Raw genomic sequence first — 19,535 nt, 5'->3', positions numbered from 1 at the left:
CCTCTTTCAGAGGAGCTGAACTCAGGACCTTTTCCCCCCTTCAGCATTCCAGAGAGCAGCGGACAAGAAGGAAAGAAGACAGACAGGAAGTGAGAGCCAAGGACCACTCATGATATCGGAGATTTTGTATTTAATCATTGTTTGAAATACCTCCCGTGCTGCGTACGTTTTACTATTCACGGAGAGCGTAGCGCTTTCAAAGCCCTGCTCCACGCCGCCTCTAATAATCGTGTCTTCATCTAAACTGTTGGAGATCCCTCTCGGGTATATCAAAGGCCAGCTGTGGGACAGAGAAATCAAGCGTAGCACATTTACCTTACGAACAACTTTACCTTAAGATTCAATTACATTCCTTCCAAATGAGCCCTCCAAGAACCCACGGCTGATTAAATGGAATTTATTTGTATTTCTCTGGGAGAGAAAAAGTGGAATAGAGAATTGCTTTTTTTACAAGAGCCAGATCAGCAGGTCCTCCTGGGTGGGCAGTGCTGCCCCAGAAAAGCTGAACCCAAACCAGACATCCTTCAAAATGATTTCATCCACAATCACTGGGGCACTGACGACCACAACCAATCCAAGAAAAGCATTTCGTTTATTTATTTTTTTTAAAGAAAAGCTCGAAAATTGCTCATAGTGAGGGGGAACTTCCACCATTCCTACAGACTTGCCTGAAAACTTCTCCAAAGCTTGGCACATTCCCAACCAAAAAAACTCCCGTCTCCACAGTCCGCACCATGCCAGGTTAGCCCGAGTGAAGACGGATGGAATTCCTGGAACATCTTGCAGACTTAAACCAGACTTCACACTTTCTGAAATCTTTTAGTTATTTTTCATCCGGAGAACCTGCTGATGGTTTTGAGAAACAATCTGTCTGTGGTTGGGGTGGTGGGTGTAGGTGAGGTGGAGCAGCTTATATGGCATGGGGGGGGGGGGGGGGGGGGGGGGGGGGGGGGGGTTGGTCAGGGTTTGGTCTCTCTGTGGTGTTCAGGCAGACCACTACAGGTTTGCTATGTGTTGGCCTATACATGATACATTAGTGATCATTCTCTTGCCAAGCTTTGGGGTTGGTTCATACACAAGTAACAGACAAAGTAAATACTTCAAAAACAATGAATAGAAGTCTCTTTGAAAGACTTTAAAAGTATATTTACACACACAAAGAAAGACTCAAGAAAGGGATTTGTTTCCAGTTTACCAGACATCTGGATCTCAAAGTCAGTAGGCAGTAAAAAGAAGCCTCTTTTTGAAAAATATGAACTCAAAATGAAAAAGCACTTTTTAATTTCTCCGTTTGTTTTCTTTCTCTTCCTTCACCGCCTCCTTTCTCTTTCTTTCCTGTCCTCATCATTCTCATCTTCTCTTCCCATAGTTTCCGTGGAGCCTTCCAGCTTTTGTTTGAGTCAGGGGGCCATTTGTGTAAACAGCAGCCGGGTTTAGGTAAGATAGTGAAGTATATTATACAACCTGAGCAGTTTCTTACATTAGTATTCCTCCTCTGATAAACATGAAAGCAATGCATTCTGTCTCTCCTTAGTTTTCTTTTTTTTTGACATTTGGACTGATACAAGACAACAATTCATTACATATGTTGAGTTTTATGACACTGAGGCCAGCGAAGTGATTTTATCCTTTATCCTCCTTTAATCCTTTGTAGTTCAGTCAAAGCGTAAGTACTCATTTATTGAAACCTTTTGCACACGCAAGTTTGCTTTCTCCAACAGCAGCAATTGACTCCTTTTATTTGGCCCAACTTGCTTCCTTGGCGATGCAGCGCAAAGCTAATCCATTACATGCCGCGCGTGACCCAACACACAGATTACATACTGTACTGTTTTGTCCAGCTAGCACACCATTTTATTATTATATAAACCCATAAGTGAAGGTCAATACAATTTATTTTTTCTTGCAGGGAGATACAACATCCGTATACTTACAAGCACAGAAAGCCTAACAGACAAACACACACACACACACACTCACCATTGTCTTTAGTCTAAATTCATAGTCATATCATATGTACTGAATTCTCCAGACACAAAAATAAATAAATAATGGAAGTAATTTCGTGATCGTTACACTCCTACGCCTTCCTTCAACAAACAGACACATCTAAAGGCGTGTTAGGTTTCAGGCAGAGCTATTGTGCTGGAATCCTTTTGTCTCTGAACAGTTGTAGGAAAATGTAAATCAGCGCTGCGGTCACGATCAACTTTGTCAAGGCCAAGACCAAACAAAAGTCCAAGTCGATTCAAAGACACGCTAGTGCCTTCCTTCAGGCCATTGCCACAATAGGATGCAAATGTGTCAGGGTTGTATATTGGGCAATGTATTATACTTATATTGGAGAGGATTTCTCAACAGCATATAAATCCTATGTAAGTGAGTGTATAATCAGCAGCCAGCGGGACATTCATCTATAGACAGCTGAGCTATAAAGGCAATTACGCCTGTGATTTCCATGTAATTTAGACTTCATTTGTGTCAGTCTCAGGCAAAATACTGAGACACGACCAAGATAAATGAGGTTGGAGTCACAGAAAAGACCACAGCTTTAAAAACGGTGATCAATAACGCCGTGGAGCCCAGACTGCGCTCGGTCCTGCAGCCGTAGAGCAAATAGCGAGGGCAGCGGCGTTGCGCTGTTGTCCAGCTGGGACCTCGTGTCTGAACATTGTCATCACTCTCATCCTTTCTCTCATCCTTCACCGTATCCCCTCATCAATCCCCCACCATCCCACTAAATACCCCGGCTGTTAGCGGGCATTAAAAAGCCATTCACACTGCTCTCATGTGCTTGGGTTGGCCGTCACCAGAGCTGACTAAAGAGGCTTTGAGGAGGCCTGGCCTCCCTCTCCGTCTCTCTCCCTCTCTCTCTTTGCCTCTCTCATGCACTCTCCCCTTCGCATTTTGGCAAGCTGATAAAATAAACTTGTGTTTCCATTCCAATACTCGCTCGCTCTCTGTGAGCTTTTCACAAAGATCCAGCTTTTGGCTGTCAACAATGGCACGCACGCCTTCACCATCTGTCCGTCAGGCTTCTGTCGGCCGCCCGAGGCGTTGACACTACTACCTGAGAGAATCAACAGCAGAAAAACCTATCAAAAACATGGGATTTGTTCTTGCCGATCCAGAACATTGCTTGGCTCACGAAGCGCCCGGTCCATATTTTTCATATTATCAGATGCCGTAAAGTTGCAGCGTGACATAAGACGCTGAGGGCCACATCCGCAAGAGACAAATGGCAAAGAAATATCTTTGTGGAGCTCCTCACCGCTGGCGGAACCTCATCATACTTAAGCCTGGAACAACAAGGACGGATGCCATGCATGGCAAAACCAAATCCCACTGTGAACTATGAAGATGCAGCCAGACAAAACCGATGGAAAAGGGCCTTCTTAAAAAGTAATTTGCAAACTCTGTGTAATCTCTCTGATGTATGGCATAATGCTGCCATGGAGTCAGCTGTTAGCTATAACTTGGGTTCTTTATTTTATCCCAATTAGCACCATTAAAAGTACGTTGAATTAGCGATAAGCAGTTCTTGTTTACAATGCAGCTACAGATGTACACACACCCATCAGTGAATTACTTTGATTCTGAAGAAAACTTAAAATTTCTGATTTCTAAGCAGATTTATGGATGTTTACTCAATGTTTATCAGAGATAATATTATCCTCTGAAAGTGTCACACTGAATCTAAAGATATGTGTTAGAGGATAAGAATAGGATCAGTATTTGGGCCTATCCGGGCATATTTTGATGTTGTTAGAAAGTGGTACCAGAAAACTAACAAAAATACTTTTGAAAAGTATAAATATTTATAATCCTGTGCTAGAAAGTAACACAAAAGTGGCCCAAACTCAACACATGCTGAAAATAAAAGTCTCTTTTTAACAGTGAAAGACATAAAGGGGTTGAAGTATTTCAGAGTTGCCAGCCACATTGGGTGGTATATTATGGGATGCTATTATTACCCCAAGGAAGGTGGTCTGGCACAGAGCTGACAGGGGCATCAGAAACCAATAACTGTGTCTGCTTACTCACCGACTTTCTTCTGCCAAATTAAACTCACGTATCTGTCTGAGTCAACTTTAGCTGAGAACACGAATGGACAGTTTCTTTCTCTTCTGTGCTCTGAATACCTCGAAAAATCCTCATGGGAATTTTAAGACCCTTTGATGAGGCCCGATGATTAACACGTTATATCTCGTTTAGTTTTTTCCTCCACTGGCTGCCTGGCGACTTTGCAGCGATGGCAAGACTTCAGAAAGTCACTTCTCGCAGCCAAGAAAATGGTTCGGCACATCACCCCTCGTAAAATGGCAAATTGTATTTTTACGCTCTGTTTTTATAGATATAACGTGTTGATTAGTGATGTCTTGAGGTGCTGGTAGGCAGATTTTTTAAATCTTTTGACAGAGCCAGGAAAGCTGTTTCCCACATTTTCAGTCTTTATGCTAAGCTTAAAACTGAATTGAGTGCATTTCCCAAACTGTCAGCCTACTGCTTTAAAACGAGCAATACCCCTCATGATATAAAAAAGGTGTAAGTTGGGCTACAGTGTGTGAGCCACAAACATGTTGTAAGAGGTTTTAGGAAAACCAGGATCACATTAACTTCTGTTCACTGTGGCAGAAACAAGGATTTGTATCCTCAAGTGTCATAAAACCGCACAGAACCTCTGGAATATATGAGTGGAGAGCAAACATAATTGAATTTAGTGAATGCAAATGAAGCGTTGAAAATCGGTGTAGGAATGAATATGTATATTCAATATGCATGTGCAACTGAGCATAAAGACTTGAGCTCCAGACATGCCCCGCGTGCCCACGACAACAAATTTGTCTGCGACAAGGTCAACCGCCCCCGGCTGTTCATCATTAATAAAGGTTTTACTCCATCAAACCATTTCCCACACAGGCCCACATCTGTGATCCACACAACACACACATTCACCTCCGCAGCCCCTTCAGGCTGACATATTTCCCCGCTAATCTGTTTGCACAACTCTGGTGTGACCACAGGCCAATTACACGTCGTCACATGATGCACGCGCCGCCCGGGAGAGAACGAAGCGGAAAAGGGAGAAAAGAGCCATCCACCGAGAGCCCCCTCTTTCTTCACTTCTCCCCATCTCACCCATCGTTCCTCCTCCAGTCTCCCTCTCCCTCTGGTTCTCTCACTTCTATCCCATCCCCTCCGTCTCCAGCTCTCCCACTCAGATTGTGACTTCAATTACAGCTGCCCATCAGTTAGGCTCTCCCCAAACAACGGCGCCCCTCAGAAATCCACAGTCCCGCTACGACTCTCGAAGTAAATTTGATTTCTCATCCCATTTACGTCGCATAAACTCTGCCATATGTTGGATATTATATTTAAACTGTTCCAGTAGACGCCAAGAGAGCGTATGTCTTGGGAAAGGTAAAAGAACTGCGCTGGTGAATGACGGGTGAAATTGTCCGTGATGTGAGGGAGAAGAAACTCAAAAGCAAAAGAGAAGAGAAGAGAAGAAAGAGAAACTTCACAGCAGCATCCTTTATTTATTTTTTTTCATTGTTGTCTTTTTTATTTTGGCAGAGAGGAAACTGCTGAGTGGAGAAAGTGAAAGGTTTCCTCTGTTATTGTTGCTATTGCTCTCTCCCAGTACCACCAAATTGAACAATTTAATTTTCCTCTTTCCCGTTTTGCCTGAGTGGCGTGGGGGTTACTCTGCTTCTCCTGCTGTTGTTCCTCCACTTCTCTCTTTCTCATAATCCCTTTTTATGTTTCTTTCCTTTTTTCTTTGGGTCCTTTCTCCCGTGGTAGGGATTGACCTGGTCACATGTCAAAAGCAGGGCAGCCAATTTGATCATTTATTTATTTTTACGTGGCAGATGGATCGGAGTTCTCACTATAGAAAGAGCACCAAAGAGCTCAGTGAAGTGTTTAGACATTACGTTAGCGTACTCTTCGTCACTGTCCTGACATAATGAACTCATCTTAGAGTGCAAAAAAAACCAAACTAGAAATAATCTCCATCCATTCATCCGTATTTACTAAACCGCTTATCTTGTTAAGGCAAGATTTTCCAAAACTAATTGACTCAGGCCTGTGTCGTTTCAAGGAACTGAGAAAGTCATGTTCAACAGCAGTGCCGAGGGGGGTTGGTGAGGAGGGAGAGGGGGGGGGGGGGCTTCTGGGGCTTCAGCCAAAGAGATGGGGTCGTCCAGAGGGCGAGGACGAGGGCAATCGGCTCCCTCTGTCAATCCGGCTCAGAGAAAGTTCTGGGAGCCCTAATTTGAAAGGTGAAACAGAGGCCTGAATGCACAAACGCTTGAAATCCCCTGAGCTACTGAGGGCACGCTGGGGTAAAACTAATGTATTGACCGGGGTCTTAAGGGTTTTTTGATGAAGGCCGCAGCAACGTGAGGGCCTACTGCCCGTCCAGGTGGTCAGCTGCTGCTTTGGGATCCGTTTTTAAATAGACACTTTGCTGTTTTTAATCTACACTAACCATGGTGTGGCCTTTGAAAAGCAGCCAAATGCAGTCAAATCCATCACAAGGATGTGCACCCACATCTAGACCTGATGAAGACGGACTCATACATGCACCCGTCCTGTTATGTGTTACAGGGAGGAACTACAAAGGGTTGTGACCGAGAACATTTCTGACACGGGAGGATGAAAGTGTCGACAGACGGTAACATTTTTCATGACTCGGCTTTGTTTGACCTGTGAGGTTCTGTGTTTGTGCTTTCACTTATCTGTGCAGTAATCTATCCCCTGCAACCACTGTTTGTTTGGTTGTACGAGAACATCTGTGTCTGAAGACTTGTTAATGGCTCTGGAGCCTGTCTCCTGCCTCCTGCCTCCCCGTGTCTCTACCTGCGGTCTTTTCTTGCCTTCGCCTGCTGTTTCGTCTGTCTGCCTCCTTCAGCTGAGAGGTTCTCTTACATGGAGAGATGTGTAATGGGCGTCGCCCCAATTGCATGGTGGGGTAGAACGGATGACAGGATTTATGTGCTCACTAACAACTGAGACTTTATTGATCCCCGGGGGTAAATTCACAAGCTACCCGGCAGTATATAGAATAATTCAAATGACCTTTACCAACTGCACCTTAGTTTTTGAGTGCAGGACTTGTACTTGTAACAGAGTATTTCTACACTGTGGTATTGCTGCTTTTACTTCAGTAAAAGGTTTGAGTACTTCTTCGACCACTGGCTATGAAATCAATAGTTTACAGGGCCAAGCAGGAGTATCAACTGCTTCCTGAGACAAAGTGTAATGTAATTACGGCTCACCTGTTTCACACTTGAGCCTTTCAGAGAGGGTTCTAACATTTTACTTTGGGCCAGTTATGTCGGTGGTTAAAGCCTTTATGATTGCTCGATTATGTTTTTTGTTGTTCTTCTCAGCTCTCTTCTCTGACAGAGTTAGATTGAAACAATCTTGACACGGCGTAAGCGGTGCTTCTCAACCTCAGATTGTTTAATCATGAAAAACCTGCATTTGGCCCAAATCAGCACTTCTTGTATGAGACTGAAGTCGAGTCAGAGTGTTTTTACAGGTTGTTTATGCAGGACTGATCCAAGTGTGAATAAGCACAGCTCAGTGAATGTGTGACACGCAGAATTAGCCCAAAAAAATGACGTACATGTTCCCCACACGCCTGACTGGATAAATAAACAGTAAAAGCACAACTGAAACATTATCATTTGACTTGCGGGATCATGCAAGTAAGTAAGAAAGTGAAGGTTTTTGGAGGGGGGGGGGGGCGGGGGGGTTATGGAAAGAAGAGCTGAAGTGCTCCACTGGGTTGTGTATAATGGGGACAAGGCAGAGGGGGCAGAGAAGACGCATGGGTCACATTAAAACCGGGTTCATTGAGAGGGCTCTGCTAATGCTACCTAATCCCCGACAAGCCTGGCTCACACAACACAACTCTCCTGGGCCCTATTTATGACCGTTGGCCAGTGTGTGTGTGTGTGTGTGTGTGTGTGTGTGTGAGGTGTGGTACGCTGAGTTCATCTCAGACCACCAAACATCCGACATGGAAAGTTGCATGCCATGGCGTACTGGCAATCGTTTTTCCGTGTTCGCTCACACTGGGCGATACTGACACACCACGTTGTCCGGTTACTCGTCGGGTGCTGCTCTTACACTCTTTATGTTTCTTAGCACCAATATGCCGTATTTTTTATGACTGTTTTGTGCCGAGAATTGGTTCCTCGATGCTTTTAAAGGTAGATGGTGTGGATAGAAATCTGTGCACGCTACTCACACTACTTCGTCCCATTTAGCCCCAATTGTCTGTGTCTGTTTATGTGTAAAATTCTTGCTACTGCACCCCTGAGGAAGAGGAATTCAGGATTACACGATCATAAACCACCAAAGCAGTACATGTTTGGAAGCAGATTATTCACTGTCGCTCAGAGAAAAAAAAGACCAAAAGTGACTTTTGTTTGAATTCAAGGGACAAAGCCCTCTGGAGGACGTTGGAATTATTACTGCTGTCTGTCAGGAGCAACGGAGGAAACAGCACGACAACCTACAGAGCAACAAAATCTACAGGAGGATCAACAAAATATTTAACTTTGACTAAGGAGCCGCCTGTTTACTTCCTGTTACCTGCAAACACTCAAAATTGATTTCTTTTAACCATGACCACTGTAATATATTTGAACCCAAACCATGATCTTTCCAAAACCAAGTCGTTTTTATGCCTGCGCCTAACCAAACCTTAACAATAGCAATGTTATCTCTGCCTGATGTGTATGCGTGCGTTTGTGTGTGTGTGTGTGCATCCCTGTGTCTGTCCACAGCTAATCTTGCATACTGCTGTCCCAAACGGCATAATATCTTGGGTGCTCATTTATGGCTGCATGCTCAAGGACCTCTGGTGGTTGCAGTGACGGACACATTCTCAAAACACCTTGTTTTGCCTGTTTGATGCTGCCATTGATTAAAAGCTGACACCTCACTCACTACCCGTCCCCCAGCCGGTTGGGGCCACAAGTGATCACGCAGCTGAGTTCATCGCTTTCGGCCAGAGACACAGTGCGGGGGAAAAACGTTTGTTTTGGACGGTATGTTTTCTTGGGCATCAACCTCACAGTTACGCGAGTATTGTTGAAAAATACTTAAAGCCTAAAAAAAACTGATACAAAGACAAAATATGTTTCCATGTATTCACGAGCTGATTACTTTTATTTAAGCCTCATCTCAAAGTCGATATTAGATGAAATATATGAAGGTAGAATGTAATTGTGAGTGATGAAGAGAATCTAAAGAGAAGCACAGACTTAAGCGGCGCACACATCACATCACAGACACATACATTGGGGGGCTTTTTTAGGGGGCTTTAGGGGGCTAACCTGGTTAAACAAAGGTTACAAACAACGACGTCCCAAAAGACAACAACATTCCAGAGGGGCCAAGTGGGTCTCTGAGGAAATCAGTCAGTCACATTCCTGTCTGTGATCAATCAGCCTCTGGCCCAGACAACCTGAGATTAACCTCAGCCTGCATGGAAACTACCTGCCCATCCCATAGAAAATAACCTCCAGCTCCATACAGTTTACTGCAGATTCCCTTGTTGTGATGAGCAAATGTGTATTGTGGAAATATAATGTGTGTGTGTGTGTGTTTGTGTGTGTGTGTGTGTGTGTGTGTGTGTGTGTGTGTGTGTGTGTGTGTGCGTGTGTTTGTGTCTTTGATACTACCTGCCTGGAAAACACGCTCAAACACCGTTCTCTTTATTGCAATTTCCACTGCTAGGATGACAATATAATTATACAGAAACAGAGTACAGTTTGTGTGTGTGTGTGTGTGTGTGTGTGTGTGTGTGTGTGTGTGTGTGTGTGTGTGTGTGTGTGTGTGTGTGTGTGTGTGTGCTGGCGTATGCTTTGGTCCTCATTTGAAGGGATGATGACTGCGGAGTGAAGATGGATCCACAGTGTGACGCGAGGCCGCTTGAGCAGAAAGGAACGCTCATTCTCTCCAACAAAGGGAGAATGTGGGCGAAGGATTTGGCACATTGAACACTAAAGTATGGAAGAGCACTTTGACCCGCCGCGCTCACTAACTCACTACCTCAGAGGCACTCAGCTCAGTGACAATGTGGTGGAGTCATTACTTCAGGTCTCTCAGGTACAGAACTCAGTGTGACGAGGGATGTGACCTCTGTTGGATTCACTGAATGGAGACACAGCAGCGGGTTTATGGAGGACCGCGGGGATCACAGTCGAGTTAATAGTTCACAGAAGAATTCTTCTTTTTTTTTATGTTCCCACTTTCCCTGCACGCTTCACTGCTGCTGAACTTGCCACTTTCAACTTTCGTTAAAGGAGTGAGTGGAGAGAGTTATCGTGATAGCCTGTGTTGACTCGAGTTTTCCAGTTAAGGAAATGCTAAAATTGTGGCACTTTGTTTAAGTGGAACATTTCTTGTAGCCGCCCTGTACCAGGTTCCTGTCAGCTCTTGTCTGCTGCCTGCTCTCTAGCTCTATCATAGCTTTAACCATTTTTTCTCACAAAATATGAAACCAGTAAAAGAAATTGTGATTTGTTCAGTTGTCAAGTGCACAGTGCCCCTGTTTTCTCAGCGTCCCTAACATCCAGCCTCTCTACCTCCCTCCATCTCGCCATCAGCCTGCAGTGTTCTGGCCAGCACATAATTGTCTAAGTGCTTCTGGATGGCAGCGGGCTATTTGGTCATTAAGGGGCCTATTAAGTCATTAGTGCAACAGTGAGACTGCCGTCCGCCTGCCGACAGGACCAGATGATCGGCCTGATACGAGTTGCCTCGCCGTTTTCCACATATTTGAGCAGGTAATTATAGCTTAGATGTGAAACACCCTCAGATGTCATGCTTAAAGAGGGGATACATGTCGCCAGCACACTTTAAAGGTAATCTCCTCCTCCCCCTCCTCCTCCTCCTCTTTTTCCAGTTGCCGTGTGTGCAGATGAGCAATGGGACGACCAGAGCCTCGGGACATGTCAGAGAGAAAGATAGGGAGCGAGAAGGAGTGGGAAGGTCAGAGAAAAGAAGAGCAGAGAGCAGACAAAGAGTTGCTTTTTCCATCAGTTCAGCCTCTGTGGCCAACACACCGCTTCAAAACCTAAACTTGCACACCCGTCACGGAATGTAAATGTTTGGATATGGGTAAGGTTGGATGTTACTTAATTCCTCCCTTTAAAGATGCCCTGTTTAGGTGAACAAGGTCCAAAGAACACAACGCAAAGTATTCTGCATGATTTGATGCGACACATGAGAATCTTATTTTGATTTCAGCACTGCTGTTACTCTTAGCAACCCTCGCCCGGCCGGGAGACATTCCCCACGCTGGGCTCACAGTATTAAACTCACCGCTTACCATAAATGCTCATCAAATAAGTGGCACGTACAGCCAGAAACCACTGGATGTGTACAGGGAAAGACGTTTCTCCTGGATATGTGCTGTATTTTACTTACTTTTTAAATCATTTTATCATTGTATCCTCGGGCCATATACTTTGTGAGGTCCAATCTGAATTGGAAAACCAAACACCAATGCAAATCAAATTGAATATCATATAAAGTAATAGCGACTTATGGGAAACACAGGCCGTGTGGGTCTGCACACAGTTAAAGGGAATGTCTCTGGCCCAGACAGACAGAAGTTTCACTTTGTGACCACTGTGTGTAAATTCAGCGGTTGCTATCCTAGCACCATGCTCTTTTCCAAGACATCTTGGAAAAACTAAATTTTAATCACATTTTATATTAATTTACCACAAAGAAATACACTGTTGTGATGTTTTGGCCTGAGAGTGCCCCACTGTGACCAAAGCATGTGTGGTGAGGCTGCAGTGTCAGCACAGCAGAAAGCCTCAGCTTGACAGCGGAGGTTAACTGATTGAAATAGACATGTCAGGTTGTCACTGAAGCTGTAAACAGAGGACGACCTCCTGCTGAGAGGGAACTGGATTCTGTCACCATCCACCCTCCCAGCTCTTAAAACCTTAACCCGCTCCCCTCTCCAGCCGTGGGGTGACAACCGTTGTCAGCCATCTCTCTCTCTCTCTTTTACTCACACACACAGTTGCACAAATAATGGCACAACAGAGCCTGAGCTGACGGAAAGTCATCCTGTTGAGAGGTTGGGCCAGGTATTCTATGAGATTGGGCGCTGCCTGCCTGCTCAGCAGTGCCCAGACTGACCCCCAGCAGACTGCCAGTCTCCTTACCGCTCTGCTGCTCCGCGGCTCCACTACCACCTCCCGCCGTGACCCTTGACCCCTGCCCAGGAGACAGGCGCCACTGATATGATGTAATTTCTCTACGACATGGGCCAGTGGCCTCGGCTGCAACGCGACCCAGGGAAAATAAATACGGGTGTTTATTTGGTGGGAGGGAGAGAGGCCCACAGGCTGGAGCCGCCCTCGAGTTTCCCAAAAGCAACTTTGCACCGGAGCAGTTTCTGTTCCACATCTTAACACCAATAACATACAAATAAGACTTTGGGGTTTGGTACTGTGCACTGTACCATTGTGACTGAGACTGTTGATGTACTTAATTTCAGAAGATGTAAATGTACCTTGCATCTTCTGATTTCTTATTGTATGTATTTATAGAGATACATAAGCCATGATGGTAACTCATTGATCTGCCCTTGAGTGAAGCGGCTGCAAAGGAGTCACCTCCTGCTGCTGTGATTGTGCAGCTCGCACCCTCTGAGCCGACTATGCATTCTCCAGCTGTTCCCAATCGCTGCTCAAAGCATTCACAAAGACATCGGTGCCGGCCGGCCGGCCCAGCTGTCAACCTGCGTCGGCCTCCAAAGAACTGGAGAAGAACCATGCACCGCGACCCGCCTTTGTTTCCACAAACTCTAAACTGCCTCGCACAGAGACGCCCGCACCTCTCTGTGATCTAAAGAGACCATAGAAAGGTCTCAGACAGACAGAGCTCTTCTTAGACCACAATGGTCTAAAGAAAGCTCTGGCACACTCGACGTCTCTCCGTCCCCTCCCACGCCATAGCACCAACACATCACCGCTGCTAACTGGAGAGCGCTGCATTAATATGCCCGCTCCACCTCCTCCCATCCCACAGAGAATGAGGTCACAGGTCCCCCCCGGCAACATCTAACCTGTAGACCTGGACCAGTGCCTCAAGACCACCCGTCTACCAGTGGCGCTCGGGACCAGGTGCCTATGAGAAACCTACAATGTGTCAGATGATGAATCACCGGCGCTTATGTTCCTAAGAGCCCCTCGTCGGAGTCAAAGTTACAGGATATTGTAAGCAACTACTTTTATTGGGAACAAATAATATGTGGGCTGTCAGGGTTTGGAACGTTTCCCAACTCAGATCTCCCTTTGAGCATTGCTCATGTTTCAGATTAGCGTTAGCGGTGAGATGATGCGCAATCAGTCTCCGCTGCCTTTACACTTTCGTCTTTCCCCCCAGTCAGTCTCTATCTCTGCCTTTCTCTCTCTGTGTCTCACTTCTCTTTCTTCTGTCTCCCACCCACGCATTTTCTCTTCGACCCTTCCTCTATTCCTCCTTCTGACCTCATCCTTGTTACAGTCAAGCGTAGAGGGAATCAACCAACCATAGTGTTCAGATTAAATCACAAATTATTATAATTGAGAATAATGGTTGCCATGTCAGCTTCAGTTCAGCACCGAATTGTTCTCATACATATCTGGAAACGAGGGCGGTTAGAAGCTCGGAAATCCAACGGCCCTTGTGCTCTGGTGTTATCCACGAGCCAATTTTGACTGGATTTCCAAGGCAGTAAAACTCTTGTCTGAATTTGAACACCTGTCTTGTAAAACTGTTACCATCCCATGTAAATGCAGTGCCTGTTCTTTTCCCTGAAGATCAATAGATTACGCTTCTTTTGGTCGAATGGAAGTTCTCAGGGAACATAAACACAGCTTTCTAAAGTTGGACACTGTTCTGCTACTCAACCCTGTTAGGATGTTATTTAAAACTGTGTTGTTTTTAGGGGCAACTGCCGTGCCGCGCCACACTAAAGACAGATCACTGTCAGGGACTGAGACTTCTCTATAGAGGAAAAAAGACAGGAGGCATGAATCCCTTTAAGATAACAGGAAAACATGTCAACAGGACACCTCCTAACCTCCTAACGGCTATAGCACGTCTCCTCTTTATTACTGTGAGGCACAGTGTGCCTTGCTGAGCTTATTTCTAGGGGCAGTAAAGCTCCAAGGCATGTGCAGGGGCATGCAGCGGGACTTTGACAACGTAGTTAGGAGGTGCTGATGAAAGAGGAGAGGCTGGGAGCCCACTGCCTCTCAAATTAGCCCCGGAGCCCTCAGACCTGTCACATGGAGGCTAAGCCACCGCCAATGTGCATGTATGGAGCTTTGCATGCGTACAGTGCGCCTTCGTGTGCGGTGTGCCGCGAATGCACTGCACATGTGTGTGATTGGGAGGGCTGCATGAATACACATACCGAGATGTTTTTTTTTCCTCTTTAATTTAGATCAAATGTTGCATCAGAACATGAATTAGAACGGAGCATCCTCTGGGTGCTGTTGAGGCTCTTCACAGATTTTTCACGGGACCTCCCACAGTTGGAAAACCGGTCTCCAGCTTAGGTGACCTCCAACTGACTAATTATATAAATAGATGCATGTTCCCTTCGTGTATTTATCATCAGACAAGATAAGGTTGGCTGTTTTGCTCATCAAGTAATACGATTATTTTGTTCATCTTCCAGTCTCCGATTACAGTGCGAGCCCCACAATGCTGCAGAGAGCCAGACAGACAGTCTGCATTAATGAAAGAGAGAGCTCCCTGCTCTTCTCACCTTCTCTAATCCGTTCTACATGTGCATTGCTCAGCCTGACACCCTCTCTGCACATGCAGCTGTTTAGTGTTTGTTTAGTGAGGTGGATGGACATCCATAACCGTAAAGCTGTCTCCAGCAGAAAGATTTTGATCACTTTTTTTTCTCCTTATATTGTTTTCTCCCACATTCTCACATTTTCTAGAGCTCAGCCTGCTTCACTACAAGCAGAATAAATGTTACATCTACTCATGCCCCGTCTAGGCCGGGCTTGTTCTTGCAATTTCTCCTGCTATTCCTCAGGGAATGAAATGCAAAAATGAGAATATAAACAAGCGTTCATTCCTCCTCTTACCTGAGAGAAGTTCAGCCCGTTGAGAGGGTGACACTGCTCCTCCACCCGCTCCACCGCCCCCGTCGCCTTTCCCATCCTCTCTGCCTCTTGAGCCAGGAACAGATCCAGCACAGGCGTCCCCCTGGACCGAACGTCCCACTCCGTCAACGAGTTCACCATCAGCATCACCCAAACCGGCCTTTTCCTCTCCCAGTTCCCCGCAATGGCGTTGAACAGGTAGTCAGCATACAGGCCGCGGCCGCGCTGGTCAGCGGTCATCCAGTAAGGCATCATGTGTTTGACGTAGTCCAGGTGGCGTTTGAGGCGGCGGTACAGGTCTCGAGGTAGCAGCGTCTGCAGGTTCTCCCCGTGGGGCAGCAGCTGGCAGCTGGTCAGCTTGGAGATGGTCAGAGGGTCGGTCAGGTCCAGCTCAAAGAACACATTGCGGCTGTTGTAGAAAGCCTGCTTGGACCTCTCGGGGATGAAGTCCCAGACTCGTGTATAGGGCACGTGGATGGTACCAAATAAGTAAGAAGGTGGGTGAGGAGGCGCACGGTTCACTCTCCACAAGAAAGAGTTCATGTCACTTTGCTGTGGAGGAGGCAGAGGAAAGAAGAAATAAAAGGAGGAAACGATTTTGAGAGCAAAAGGAAGCAAGAAATACCAGAACCATCATTTAGAGAAGTTCAACTAAAGCGGACACATTTTCCCTCTGTTGTGGTTTACTGGCTCACAGGCTCGGGTCAACAACTTAAAGATTGAAATACAGTTTTGAGATGACGGCAGCCAGGGGAGGTATGAAGTCGAGTCAGCTCGAGGTTTGCTGCTGTGGTGCGGTCCGGGGGTTTATAGAGGGGCCTTCTGCGCTGTGAACAGACCCCCGTGTATTGTTTAGGTGCATACCTCGGTTGCCAGCGCTTCTTTCGGGCTGGGAAGCATTTTGAAGGCTGCAGTGCAAATACACTGCACTGGAGCTCATGAAAGCCAAAAAGCTGAAAGAAACCTGCTCTCCGTTCTGACCCCACTGTGATACTTTTGTTTGTGAAATGTTTTACACCAGGCAGTGAGACCTGGTGCTGACAGCCTTAAGTACGGCACTGTTTTTGTCCTCTACGGTTTATATTACAGGAAGTGTTTGTCTGGTGCGGTTATCTTAATACAGAACAATGTCACAATGGAAATGAAATAATCACAGCCATTCTAAATGAGCGTGAGGGCCGCATAGCGTTTAAAGTATGTTTCTTGTTAAGTGCTCTGCAGATGTGCTGTGCATGTGTTATGACTTTGATGTTGGCATTATTCAAATATGAAAAAAGAATTAACTTCTATAAACAATATCAAACTCCTGGCTTCTGAGACACAGCGTAATCAGGCCTTTTGAGGGATGAAACCCATTAGTGTAAAATAAAGTTATTCTTAGAAAATGTTTACTTCTCAAATTTAATCAAGATTTCCTTCAACATGGGTTTCAATTATCCTGCACGCTGCCAACGTTGCCTTTGTCAAATACAACGTTTCAAATTGCAGCCAAAAGCCAGTGGAGTCATCATGTGGGATGTTCTGCTATCTTTATAATTAACTACAATGAATTTATAATTTCTGGCTCAATCTCTCTCTACATAAAACAAATCAAAAGTGCTACATTTAATTTCAGAGCAGCGTTTCTTCTTTGCAGACACACTTAAATGTTTGAACAGTTTGTTTCTAACTTAATTCCCACATTGGCAGGGAGCAGTACACGCCGCTTTAGATGCGGCATAAGACGCATCAGCGTATTCTCCGTCGTATTTCTGAGACGCGGAAACCTAAAGAGCAGAGCTTTTTTTTTTTTGCGTGCATGTGCAGCATTTTGTCATCTGTTAACTTGCACATGTGCGCACAGGCCTACCCCAGAAAAGAAGACCTCTCGACGTGGAAAGTGTGGTCGTGTCCTGAGGAGAGGCGAGATCCCCACTTCTGCTAAAGCTGCATGGACGTTTCTGGAGAGCTTTGACGCGCAAGGGCTCCTTTTTATGGGGGTAATTACTCTTAACAGAAAACAGAGACCACTGCACTGACGCATTACAAATCACATGAAGCGAAGGAGCACGAAGTCTTCAGTGATCTCTGACAACAGATCTATTATCCGCCTGTAGGATATAATGCACTAACAACAGCCTGTGATCTTTAAAAGACCCCGTGCGCACAAGTGTCATAATTTAAAAACGTGCCTGTAGCTGAGGTCGAACTTTTTAACCCCAGAAGACAAACGTGTTGGATGTCATGATTTTAATAAACTTTCCCCCTTTCATGCAGAGGATGCCTTCACGGTGGGAGGCAGACGGACACATGAACTGTGCTGGACTATGGCCGGCTGCTCCGCGCTGCTGCACTTCCTCGCGGTATAAGAGTTCAAGCCACATCCATAATTTTACCAATATGCGCCGATAAGTGTTTTAATAAGGCCTCGTGCGTTGCGCTGAAACACGATCACTCCTGTAAGGTCGGTGAAACTTTTCCAAATGAAGTAAAGTCAGCGGTGGGTGTTCCCCTTCTTGCGTTTGTCACATAAACAGCCATAAAGTTGGCGAGCTTTAACAATTTCTCTTGGCAACTGCTTTCAATTCTGAGGCCCGCGTCTCTTCTTGGAAGTGATTTTATGAGTCAGTTCTGAAATACCTGAATTTCTTCATATGTCTGAAGACAAGGCTGCTGTGTTTGATCACTGCACAATAATAATATTAGTTTAGAAAATCCAGTATTATTATTCATATTATTATAGTTATTCTATACAACCATTTTCACTAATAATGCAACTAAAAGTTATAATTTCATCCTAGCTTATAATAAAAAGCATATTCAAATGTGTAATAGGTCGTAACCTTTGGCCTCATTGTGGAGCATAATTATGATAAATGTTTTGAGATCCTGTCGTAAAGTTCCCCTCCAAAATGAACATGGTGAAAGTGCGTTTCACTGTTATTCTCCAACTGCAAGTTTTCAAGAAACAGCTTTTTAGGATGTCGACAACAAGTGTGAGTATCTTAACTTTCTGGAGAACAGAGAGGTAGAATGATACAATTAAATGATAAAGTCCCCACAACAACACGACTCACCGACTTTGGTGCGTCGCACTGCCGCGGTCTCTCCGGTCGGTGTGCGCCCCAGGGTGCCGCAGTGTGCAGCAGAGCGCTCAGGAAGACCAAGCTGAATCCCGGACGACAGACCATCGTGTCGAGGTTTTATGACACTCTTGACAAGTCAGCTCTGAGATGTCTCCTTTACGCTCTCTTCTCACTGAACCTTTTTCCCGTCTCTCCTCTGAAATAAAAAAACAAAAAACCCGTTACCGGTGGCCTCTCGGCTCACATGTGCCGCGCCGCTGGAGGACCATTCCCGACGCTCTCCGCGGCTGAGTTTAGTTGTTCCTGTCTGAAACTTTTTCTGACTCCTCTTTTTTTAAAACTCGGTGCAGAGCTGAAGCGGGAGCTGCTGAAAACTCTTTGGAGAGTTTCCGCAGTGCGCTCTGCAAGTTAGGAGCGTCTTGACTGGAAGAGAGGGAGGTGGGACGACTCGAGTACCCCCCTACCCCATCCAAACGCACACACACACACACACACACACACACACACACACTCACTCACTCCCCTGCTTCTTTTAAGAGGGAGCGCAGGTTCAGAGATGACTTGCGTGTGTAAAACCCCACAAAACAGACCCGAAAAGAGTGCAGAGTGGTGGATGAATGTTCTTCTAACGTCTGGCACTGTGAGTTTGGACATTGCCTCATTCACCTTGGTTATTTTCCTGTCTTATGGTATCACTATAGTATTTCATATTAGAATGTCTGATACTCAATAGGGAGTTTATATAGTTTCTTAGTATGTTTTTGTATTTTTCTCAGTTTTATTTACACAAATTAAGAAATCAATTGTTACTAAACTTGTTTAGCTTGATGAAATATATTGTATGTACTGCAGAATTTCCTGTGGTGTTATTTGTTGAGCTCGTGCAGCTTCAAGATGTTTATAAAAAATTATATTTATAATTAGACAAACAAAAAAATCCTTTTCAGCCTCATCTCTTTCAAAGTTGAACTGGAGTTCTGTAACTCTTTAAAGAAAACTGTGACCAATAACGCAGAGCCAGGAGGTCATGTGGCATACACAGTGCTGGCAGCCCACGGTTTTGTTTTATTTGGTTTTCAACAGAGTCATTCCAAAGAGGTAAATAAGCAATATTTCACATGTTGTCATGTGCTTGCTCTCCAGGAGAATTACATTTATATCTGTCCTTCTCTGTTTGACAACCCTGCAGCCTTACATGTGTCTTACTGCGGCAGAGAAATTCGGACCTTATATTCGTGATTAATGGTCACAAATAAACAGGTCCAAGTAAAGACAACTGTGAGAAGTGTTTTATTTATTTTCAGTCCAGCGC

The 19,535-nt window shown here is 45.2% G+C and overlaps 1 protein-coding gene across 1 annotated transcript in view; it reads right to left on the bottom strand.

Moving 5' to 3' along the window:
- The window catches only part of trabd2b (TraB domain containing 2B), a gene marked incomplete at both ends in the record, with an annotated part of 56,971 nt that extends 38,643 nt beyond the window's left edge, over nt 1–18,328 (bottom strand). The window contains 2 exons of the mRNA XM_079158645.1: nt 15,141–15,710; nt 18,215–18,328. Coding sequence (XP_079014771.1) covers nt 15,141–15,710; nt 18,215–18,328 — 684 coding nt within the window. The remainder of the gene's footprint in view (nt 1–15,140; nt 15,711–18,214) is intronic.
- Between the last annotated feature and the right edge of the window lie 1,207 nt (nt 18,329–19,535).

This window comes from Pholis gunnellus (genome assembly GCF_910591455.1).
Source record: "Pholis gunnellus genome assembly, chromosome: 4".
Classification (NCBI taxonomy): domain Eukaryota; kingdom Metazoa; phylum Chordata; class Actinopteri; order Perciformes; family Pholidae; genus Pholis; species Pholis gunnellus.
This window is presented reverse-complemented; position numbering and strand designations above follow the sequence as displayed.